The following is a 10,902-nucleotide window of genomic DNA, read 5'->3' as shown; positions in this document are numbered from 1 at the left end:
CGCCCTCCGTCCCGCCCGTAGCCCCCGCGCATGCGTCTGTTGGAGCACGGCGGCGCCATTGCCGGTGTGTGAGGGGGCTGGGCTGAGCGGCGGGAGAGGGAAAGCCCTCAGCCATGTCGGGGTCAGCGGGATCTGGTGGGACGGCCGGTTCGGCGCGGAAGCGGTTGATGAAGGAGGAGGACATGACGAAGGTGGAGTTCGAGACGAGCGAGGAGGTGGACGTGACACCCACCTTCGACACCATGGGGCTGCGGGAGGACCTGCTGCGCGGCATCTACGCCTACGGTATGCGGCGGGGTGGCAGCGAGGGGGAGAGGGAAGGGAGAAGGGAGAAGGGGGGGATGGTCGTTGTCGTCGGTGGCGGCGCCCGGATGTGGGGCGGCGCGCCTGCGCGGTGTAGCCGCCTCCTGCTCGGTTCCGGGGCTGCCCCGCCGCCGCTGACGGTAACGGCCGCTTCCGCAGGTTTTGAGAAGCCCTCGGCCATCCAGCAGAGAGCCATCAAGCAGATCATCAAGGGGAGAGACGTGATCGCCCAGTAAGTGGGGCTGCCGGCGTGGGGGCGGCCTGCTGGCCGGTGGGAGAAGCGTGTGCCCTGCGGGGGTTGCGGGCCCTGGAGGGGGAGTGTCGGTCACACTCGCTGCCTGAAGCTGGAAGTGAGATCTGTCACCCGTGGTCCTCCCGCTGCTTGGCAGGATTAGGGGAATCACATCATAAGCGTTACGTGGTGACATTGGCTAACTTACACACAGACTGTGATCCTAGCAGTTGTTAATGTCAAAATTTATTAGCTTTAGGCATGTCACTAAAGTTTCAGCCAAGATATTGTGTTCTCAATGAATAGGGCTCTGAGACTCTTGGGAATGTTCTCCAGTAAAGCCAGCAAAATATAGAGACAACTGCAGTCTCAAGCAAGGGAGAAAGTAGGCAGCAAAAAATCTATTATGTCTCTAGAGACAAAGAAGGATATACATCCCACTGAAAAAAATCCTTTCTAGGTCACTAGTGGGAATTGCTAGCCTTCCAAATTGTATTGGTTTGTCTAGCATTTACTTTAAAAGAAAAAAAGTTATGTACAACGAATTGCAAGAAGTTAAAATGATGGTTGATAAGGAGTAAACACTCCAGAGCTGGGGACCCTGGAACGGAATGCTCTATCCCTGACATTTCATTTCTCAAAGCTGCTTGTCTGCAGATCACGCTATGATCATAACAAAACTTTGTCATATACACTGTTGGCAATCTTGATTTCTTTGCAATGAAGGAGTGGCAAAGAGCAGAGGGGTGGAGTATATCAAAATTGCCTATATTGTTTGTCCAGGCATCCAGAGTATTCACCAAACATCTGTTTCTCAGGTCACAGTCAGGAACAGGGAAGACAGCGACATTCTCCATCTCTGTTCTGCAGTGTCTGGATATACAGGTAATTTCATAGTACATGCTAAAACGTTTTTTGACTAAACCAGTAGTCTTCATCATAAAAGCCTTAATTTTTAGAGCGAATAAATGAAGCTTTACATTGAAATCTTTTAATTATGAGCAGTTAACTTCAGACAAATTTTTGACTGAAAATTTCACCAGACTCTACTCTGTGACAATTTAACTGTTAAACCCACCTTTGGCAAAACAAGTTCAGATAAAGTCTTGTAATTAAAAAGTTGGCTTTCACAGCTGACCTCTTTCACATACTTATTAGAGGGCTAAATTAATCTGTCAGCAGGCAGAATTGTTCTCAAACAGTCCTAACAGCATCAGTAAGCTGTCTGAACAGTTGTCACACATTGCACAGAGTCAGACGTAGATTTTTGACTGACAGATGTTTCCTTTTGTTCTAGTCAGGGGTATCGTGTCCATCCAATTGTTTTTTAGGTATAACTTAAATGTGTAGATGCTGTTGAATAAAATGATGATTTTCTGTGGGCTGGTACCCTCTTAAATAAAGCTTAGATTCTTATTCACCTCTGACTGCCTGGGGACTTAAACATAAGTGTTGCGTGTTCTAAATGGTCAGCTTTATGCTTTGTTTCTGTACAGAGCTCATCATATTTTTCAGACATGACACTTTAAAACATTATCTTGAAATCAAAGAACTGCTTAAGTGCTGTCTTGTCAAAAGTAACTTAATTAAGAGGCTGTTACTGTGTAAATGCTCTGTGTGAGAGCAGCTTTCTAGGTGTAGTGAGCCTTGCAAACACTAGGTTTTAGCACAGAATTCTATGATTAATCCTTCAGACGTGACATTTCAGAGTACTGGGGGATCCAAAATCTCTGTTGTGCTTGGATGATATCTGCCCTGTGATTAATTGCCATGTCATCACCTGTTTTAATCAGGTTCGCGAGACCCAGGCTTTGATCTTGGCACCAACTCGGGAGCTGGCTGTACAGATTCAGAAGGTAGGAGCACTTAAATTGCTGTCTGTAAAGCACTTGCAAGGGCTGGGGCCGATTCTCAGGTGTTCCGCAGCAGAGCTCAAAGCACAGCTTATGCTTTTTCTTTCTGTTCCTGAAAGGAATAAGAAATTCTGATAAAGGGCTGTTTTGCTTGTCTGCATTATATCTGTTCTTGCTTACATGACCACCTTGGCTAGTGGTCTAAGGTTTTACACATTCCTAACCGAATTTTTAAGGACAGCACTTCTAAAGCAGTTGTGATCCCTGGGGAACTGAGTTCCCAGTGTTTGAAAGCCTGCTGTTGAGGAGGTTTGGGTATCAGACATTAAAAAAATCCCTCTACCTGCTTGTGCTTACATCTCAAAAAAAAAAAAAAAAACAAACAAAAAACACTGTATGGCTGTGCAGACCTGCTTTTCTTCACAAATACAAACTTCATGAGAGCTCAGTTAATTAAGCCATTCCTTTCTATCAACACAGGGTGTCCTTGCTCTGGGAGACTACATGAATGTCCAGTGTCACGCCTGCATTGGAGGGACCAACGTGGGTGAAGATATCCGAAAACTGGATTATGGGCAGCATGTTGTTGCTGGCACTCCAGGCCGTGTGTTTGGTAAGGAGATGTGGGAGGCTACATCACCTCCAGGTTCAGACCGGAGCTGAGCCATGGGAACCTCCTGCAACTTTTGTGTGCTTAGATTTGAAATAGCATGAAAATTACATTTATCGTGACACCATGAGTGCAACATTAATGTGAAGTATAACAAGGTAACAAGTTACTGTAGTAATAGCTGGAAAAGACTAGAGAGAAATCAACAGGGATAGTATTTGGATTTTCTCTGTTTATATTTTGCTTTTCATTGTTGAAGTGTTTCTCTATATGGTGGCATGGGAATGAAGAGTATTTTTTAAGCAGAAAATACTACAGTCCCAGGAAATACTTCAGAATCTTGGAGGAGATAGGAGATGGATCTATCTGAATGTCAAAGTTAGGACCGCGTTTTCTGTGTACTGGCCATCACTCTCTCTTTGTTAAATGAGGCGCTTGCAGCTGGTACTTTCAGGTTCCATTGCATGAAGAGTTTTATGTCTGCTGTTCATGGGAGTTACTACAGTGATGGTGTTAGCCTTCAAGCTCACATCTTCTGGATCTCTGAGAAACAAGCAGCACTTTCTTACACATGCACCTGTCACTGGGAGAACATATAGCTCCACAAGCAAAAAAAAAAAAAAAAAGGCAGCTGCCAAACTGGGCTGGCTTTGAATAGCACACTAGTAGCAAATATTTTTCTATCGCAGTAGTAAGGGATTACACAAAGCCATGTGCTCTTTCAAACAGGATGAGGATTTGCCCAGTCTGTTAACACACAAAAAGTTTATGTAGCATTTTGCATTTCTCACATCCAGCTGCAGTTACTATGGGAGACTAGGTCACCTGTCCTGTGCGGTTAGCAAATAGCATCCCACAGCTTGGACTCTCGGAGCTTCCCTGCAGTCAGTGCTTCCTTAGCCAGGCTGCAGAGACGTCCCCCTAGGTTGCAGGGTGCGGTGGGCACACTGTGGTCCTTGGATGTCCCTTCCATCACCAAACACCAGTCTCTGTTGGCAACAGGGGAAGTGCCTGTCCCTCCTCCACCAAAATGCCCTGACAGCGGCTGGGAGCAGTGTAGGCTCGCTTGCTTTCAGAGCCTTTTCATCTTACAAAGTGAAATCTTACAGATATGATTCGTCGTCGAAGTTTAAGGACTCGTGCTATCAAAATGCTGGTTTTGGATGAAGCAGATGAGATGCTCAATAAAGGTAAAACTATTTGTCTTCCTTTCATTTCCTTTCTTCTCACCTCTTTGAGATTCCAGGGTGTCCCAGCTGGCAGTCCCACTTCTAAAAACAATCGGTTTTGTCAAAGTTAGATGGTTATAGTTAATTACAGGCTGTAACAGGTTAAATGACTGAATATGCCTTGTCTGATTTAGTTGTAGTGTCCTTTTCAATAGTTATAAGTTCTTGAGCACTGCGTTTTCATACTTTACCGTGTACCATGGTCACATTGTAGTGGGTTTGGGAGAATTACGAAGAGTTCAGCAATATGTGGCACTGGCTTGAGTTACTGATTCATTCATTTACGTTAATCTCATAGCATAGGCCCAATACTGAATTCCAGATCAAATTGTGAAAGAGCAGGGTATTCGGGAGAAAGATGTGCTAACTGTTCTGTGCTACTTGGTTTGCTTTTTCAGGTTTTAAGGAGCAGATTTATGATGTGTACAGATACTTGCCTCCAGCTACACAGGTGGTTCTGATCAGCGCCACTTTGCCTCACGAAATTCTGGAGATGACCAACAAATTCATGACAGACCCCATTCGCATCTTGGTGAAACGGTGAGTGAGTTTCCTTGGAAAGAATAGGAGCTCTTGGAGTTGGTCCAGCCCTGGGCAGTTCAGAGTATTAACTGATTTAAATGTGCGGAGTCTCTCTCACATTCCTTCTCGCTCTTCAAGTTTGTCTAGGTGTTTGCAGACATCCTCGTGTCCTGTTTTCCAGCAGAGGCCGACTTGTCTGTCTCACTTAATCCCTGTCCAGTTCTGTTTGCTGCTGCTCAGCCTGACTGCCCCTTATCCTCCCCATGTATAGCAGTCTCTTCTTCTGGAAATCCTTCTTTCACACCTACCCAATTCCTGTGCTCCTCCAGAGGATTTTTGTAGGCCTCCTCCATTAATTTGCTATTACATAGCAAGCCAAAAAAGCCCTTAGCTGACTGATGCTGAATGCCCTTGGAGGTGTAGCTTATGTCTGGTGGTGTCACAGGTCCTCATGTACTGGAACACAGCGGGAGTCAAGTGAGTGTAGGCAACCTGACAGGAGGAGCCTCCCTCTTGCCTGATCTCCTCCACTGCCCCATTTACCTTTCTTCAGTCTCTCTTGTCAAGAAGCTTGAATGGAAAAACAATGAGAACAGAAATGTTTCTCTTTGAAGCTGTCTGTCTAGAGAAGAGAGGGTGCCCCGGGAGTTCTAGTCTCTGTTGCATGGGTTGTGTTGGAGGTCCTTTTTAGAGCAGACTTCCCCAGGGACTTTGTAGAACAACTTGGACTTGTGAATAGACCCAGCAACCCACAGCACGCAGGGCAGAGGGGTGATCTCCGCTGCAGCACACCCAGCCCTTCTAACTGCATTGTATGTATTCACCTACTTCTTGTGTGGTAAAGCTGTTCTTCCCTACAGTGATGAGTTGACCCTTGAAGGAATCAAGCAGTTTTTCGTGGCTGTGGAGAGGGAAGAATGGAAGTTTGACACCTTGTGCGATCTCTACGACACACTCACAATCACCCAGGCTGTCATCTTCTGTAACACCAAGAGAAAGGTACAGCAGCCATCGTATATGGGCCTGTTACTTTCAGAGGGTGACTTGGAGGAGAATGCTAGGACAAACCCAGTTAAAAGGTCTGTTTGTTTCCCTGTTCGGGAATACTTAAGAACAGAGGTTAAACATTTGTCTTCAGGATGTGCCTAGCTTAAACAACTGGTTTTAGGCAGACCTGATAGAGTTGCCTTTTTAGAGAAATAGAGCTGATTAGATAAGAATTGCTTATTATTCTGATTGCTTATAATCCCTGAAACAAAACCACACTTTCTGAATAAATGCTCTTAATTACTTTCCTTTCAGGGCTCACGGAGCCCTGTATCATATAGCTGATGCTTTGTAAGGATTATTTACTTCCTTTAGCTCCAGAATGCTTATTGAAGTGTCTCTCAGTCCTTACTGGCATATGTCTCTGGAAACATTCTCCAAGCACAACTAGTGCATTTGGCTGTCCTGAGCAAAGAGCTAACCCAGGCTGCTTGGCTGTATGCACAGGTAGACTGGCTCACAGAGAAGATGAGAGAAGCCAACTTCACAGTTTCATCCATGCATGGGGACATGCCACAGAAAGAGAGAGAGTCCATTATGAAAGAGTTCAGATCTGGTGCAAGGTAAGTGCCTTAAACAGTGTTGCATACACCATTGCTATCTCAGGGCAGGATTTCTCCTAGTGTCTGAAGGGAACAGGCCTCAGAAACCCATAAAACCTCTCCTCTCTGAAGGTCTTGTTCACCTCAGATTAGGAAGAGCTCTGATTCCCAGAGATTGCAGTTGGGTTGGGAGATTGCAGCTTTCCAAGGAAGGGTGCTCATATTTCTAGGCATAGAATTAGTCTATTTTGCTGAAGAGGTTGGGAGTTGCTCCATTTAAAATAAGTCAAGGAAAAAAATACTTGGGCTCTGTCCTGTATTTTAAACTCTTAGGAGCGTCATATTCTTTCTGAAAGATAAAGCTGTCTTGCTACTACATGTCTTCACTGAAGTTTGGTGATGCTGCAGGGACCAGCTTTCCTTGCAGCAAAAGCATGGATGCTGCCAGTGTGCTGTGGGGAGGGAGGAGCACAGAACAGCAGGGGAGGCCATGTGCTGGAGCCCACAACTTCTTAGCTCTCACACCCACCTCAGTGGGGTAGAACAGCCGTAACTGTCCCCTTCTCTTTGCAGCCGAGTCCTTATTTCAACAGATGTTTGGGCTAGAGGCCTGGATGTGCCCCAGGTATCCCTGATCATTAACTACGACTTACCCAACAACAGAGAACTCTACATACACAGGTATGCTCGGCCTTCACAGGGCGGGGAGTGTGGCTGGATTACCGTTCCCCAAGATGGCTCCATTCTCTCGTTCCTTCTGCCTCCACAGAATTGGTCGGTCAGGCAGATATGGCCGAAAAGGTGTAGCAATCAACTTTGTGAAGAACGATGATATCCGCATCCTGCGAGACATCGAGCAGTACTACTCCACCCAGATAGACGAGATGCCCATGAACGGTGAGTGCAGGCCAGCCCCAGCGAAGCTGCTGCGCTCCTCCAGTTGGGAGCTGGTGTGCTGCATCTGAAAGAGAAATGCCAGATGCTTTGTTTTGCTACATGCCTCATGCCCAAGCCTGACCCATCTGTGCTTCCCCTGGGGAAGAACCTGGGAACGGCGGCAGGAGTGCTGTACTGCGGGGCTGTGGCGCTCAGCACGCTCGGGGCGTACTTACATTCTCTCACATTCTCTCATTTCAGTTGCTGATCTCATCTGAAGGTCTGTGTTTACCAGGGAGGTGTACTCGCACTATTTGGTAGCCTCCATAATTCTGTTTTGGACCCACATCCTTTTATCATATTGCTGATCATATGCTCCTGAGTTGACCTGCACCTGGGAACTTGTGTAAATAATGTCTTTACTCCCACCCATGTTTTTCAATAAAAAAAAGGAAGTTTTACCATAACCTGTGCTTAATTACTTCAACCTAAGATAGTAACAGGCAGGGAGTTTTGAGATACTGCCATACTCGGCTAGCACAATCAAGAAAACATTGGATACAGTATATCTAGGTTCATAAAATACAGGGCTTCCTGTTCTCCACCCTGTCAGTATCGCTGTGCTACGCTACCTGATGTACTTTTTAGTTTCCTTAACTTGGCTCTAAGGATCAGCCATCTACAGGAAAAATCTGTGGCCTGGCCCTAGCCTTCTCTAAGAAAATTGAGTTATAAGATAGCCAAAAAAAGAAATTTCCTGTTGTTTATACCTTTCGGGACCCAGAAATCACATCACTTGTTGCTCTGGCTGAGTATTTCCCCTCCCAAGGAACCCGGGGACTCGAGCGCGCGTGCACTTGTGAGGGTGAGCACCTCTTTTGATGCCAACTAGAGAAATACGTTCTAATCAGCATTTCCTGAAGTTAACAAAAAGAGCAAGTATCTTTTCTCTTTCCACCTTCTCCACCCTTTTCTGATGCTGTAGCTTATCATCTCTCCTCAGTCTCCCTCCAGCATTATGCTGTACTTACTTTGCCAGCCATAGTATCTTCTGTGTAGCTTTCCTGCCTAGCTCTGCTGTATCCTTTTTGAGGCAAGAGTTGGCCAGAGTTATACTGTTGGTGTTACCATGTTTTGCTTTATGCTTTTTCTGTTAAATTGGGTTTTGCTTGTTCAAGGAGGACTGGGGGAGCAAGGCCTTAGTACACCACCAGTTTGCACAGAACTGGAACATCTCTTGGACCTCCTTTCCTGAGCCAGTAGCAGAGTAGCCCTGGATCAAGAAAAGGAGTGTCCATTTCCTTTATGCCCCCATGTATTCCACTAGTGAAGTTCCTCTGTTCCCTTGTACCCACTGTGTGCACAATCCCAATGTTTGTAACAGTACATAGGCAAAAGTTGAGAAATACTAACCTTATTCTACTGTAAGGGGTTGCCCAACAGACATAAGGCTGCTCCAGCTTCATGCCCCCATATGCACCCAGCAGCACCACTGAGACAGCATTCCCGCATTCCTCGTGGCCACGCACACAACAGGTGCTCATGCCACCTGTACAGGCCAACATTCAGCACTGGCACAGCCAGCACCAATACACTCATCCTGGCCCTTTGCAGCTGATCAAGAGGAAGGTCTGTTAGTGGGAAAAACACACACAAGCTGGGATCCCTCCACTAACTCAGCAAGGAGGCTCAGTTCATCCAGTAGCCACCCTCTGGATCACCAGTCTGCTCCAGTGGCCGGCACATGGATACGGCCCACAGCCCCACTCAAGATGCTGGTTCAGCCCACCCTTGCACACACCCACCGTGCACACCCTCAGACACAAGTCTATCCCATAACTGGCCCTTGGAGCCTCTTGTTTCTAGTCACCTCCTGCAGAGGGTGGCACACACATACAAATAGGTCTCAGCTGAACCCGACCCTCCAGCAGTTAGCCTGCACCTCCTGGTCCCTCCAGTGCCTCATGCAGAAATATATGTGTATCCAGCCTAGACAGGGCTGCTTCAATACCTGCTTCCCAGGTGCCTTATCCTACTTGCTGGCTAAATCTGGCTTGATATTCATACACTGACACACCACCTCACCTGTAGTTGCTGGCACTTGCTTTCCACTCGCTCCAGCCTCCAGTTTGCTGGCACTCCAAACATACAGCCCTTATGACCTAAGGACCCCCTCCAGTTGCTGGCACTTAGACCTCCATCCACAGAGAATGGAGTCCCCTCTCCCAGCAAGAGGATGAGAAATGGAGTTAAAGGAGAAAACAGGACAGACATGGCCAGACAAGAACACTCCCCAGCAACCTGTTGCCACATGACCAGCCCCCCTTATCCCCTTAATCATGTGTTTCCCACACTTGCCCCTCCCAAAAATCACCTTGCCCCCCCCCCCCCCCCCCCCTTTTCCCACCTTTGATCCCTCCCACAAAGTTGGGGGTTTTTGCATCAGTTCTGCAACTTCTTGGGAGAGTGTTCAGGAACTCTGCCCCTACAGGCACTGTTTCAGTCCTCTACTAGAAGGGTGGAGTCTGGATAAAGCCTTCCAGCTTCCCTGTCCCCATCCTCAACGGAGTTCTGCTCTTGCCATCACTGCAGGGCAAGCAGGGCACAGCCCAGCCTCAGATCTGACTCATACCTTCCCAGTGAACGCAAGGAACAAAAGGCAAGCATAGCCCTTTAAGTCCCCTATGCAATTCTCATAGTTTGACTAATAAAGAAGAGATTCATCACCAACACATGAGATTGTTTAAATAACAGTATTTAATCTGTACAGTTTGAGAGAAGATATCATAAAATGCAACATTCCTACCTCATCTTCAGCATCATTCACCTGGAGCTGAGCCCTCACCTCCAGAGGGCAGGTAACGACCACTCCCCAGCAGTTCTTTATGGTACAAAAGTCACAGTGCAATTGCCTTAGCTCTAGACAGATGATTTCCCTCACTCAAGAGAGGGGAGACTGAGGAAGCTCAAATGTTGATGGAAATTGTTACCATTTAGGAATGCAAAAAAACAGCTATTGCACAGTCATTTCCAGCTGAAACTACAGCAGTTTATTACTTAGCTGCCTTTACACTCCACACTCCTGAAAATGCCTTAGTTGATACTGATGTAGTCAAGAGGGAAAATAGAGCCCATAACAAGATTTCAGAATGATACAGTTGTCAGAAGGCAGAAGCTGACGAGCAACTCCACAAGTCAAGAAGCGTGCTTTAGAATACCAGAGTTTTCCTATACAGGGAGGGGATGTGAGCTAAACAGGTGTCATCTTTTCAGAGGCAAGCATGGGAGGAACATCAGCTTCAAGAGAAAGCCATGAAGTACAACAGACAATTTGTTCATATAATTGTCAGGATTAAGTATTTGACATCATTTATGTCGTAGAATACATACTCAAAACATCTTTTAAAAATAAGCACGAATTTCATTTCATATATACACAACTGATTTTAATCATGTACTGAAAATAAATTACAGGAAATAATTTTAAAATGCAACAGAAGACAAGAGTTTCACAACAAACATTCCCACTGATTTTTCCCAAGGGGGTGAGAGACTGCAGTGCTCAAGGCAGGTAAATATCACAAATATATCAAAAAAACTTCAAATTGTTGATGCATTCACACATTTACATGAGCCACAAACATTCCTTTACAGGGACTGCACTTAGCTACCACAGAACCAGGTTTTG

General features: G+C 46.2%; 1 protein-coding gene across 1 annotated transcript; it reads left to right on the top strand.

Annotated features, from left to right (window-relative positions):
* The first annotated feature begins 14 nt into the window (after positions 1–14).
* EIF4A3 (eukaryotic translation initiation factor 4A3) lies at positions 15–7,681 on the top strand. The gene is made up of 12 exons (XM_068425416.1): positions 15–285; positions 463–535; positions 1,354–1,420; positions 2,329–2,391; positions 2,869–3,001; positions 4,108–4,188; positions 4,626–4,767; positions 5,610–5,748; positions 6,244–6,359; positions 6,912–7,019; positions 7,108–7,235; positions 7,476–7,681. The coding sequence occupies exons 1-12, from the start codon at positions 114–116 to the stop codon at positions 7,490–7,492; spliced, it is 1,239 nt and encodes a 412-aa protein (XP_068281517.1). The 5' UTR covers positions 15–113; the 3' UTR covers positions 7,493–7,681.
* Positions 7,682–10,902: the final 3,221 nt, after the last annotated feature.

Source organism: Nyctibius grandis, chromosome 1, assembly GCF_013368605.1.
Source record: "Nyctibius grandis isolate bNycGra1 chromosome 1, bNycGra1.pri, whole genome shotgun sequence".
Taxonomy (NCBI): domain Eukaryota; kingdom Metazoa; phylum Chordata; class Aves; order Nyctibiiformes; family Nyctibiidae; genus Nyctibius; species Nyctibius grandis.
This window is presented reverse-complemented; position numbering and strand designations above follow the sequence as displayed.

Coding starts and splice junctions, on each gene's coding strand:
- EIF4A3 (XM_068425416.1), top strand. CDS start 114: ATGTCGGGGTCAGCGGGATCTGGTGGGACGGCCGGTTCGGCGCGGAAG. Junction 286..462: donor GCGCGGCATCTACGCCTACG/GTATGCGGCGGG, acceptor CCGCTTCCGCAG/GTTTTGAGAAGCCCTCGGCC. Junction 5,749..6,243: donor TCTGTAACACCAAGAGAAAG/GTACAGCAGCCA, acceptor CTGTATGCACAG/GTAGACTGGCTCACAGAGAA.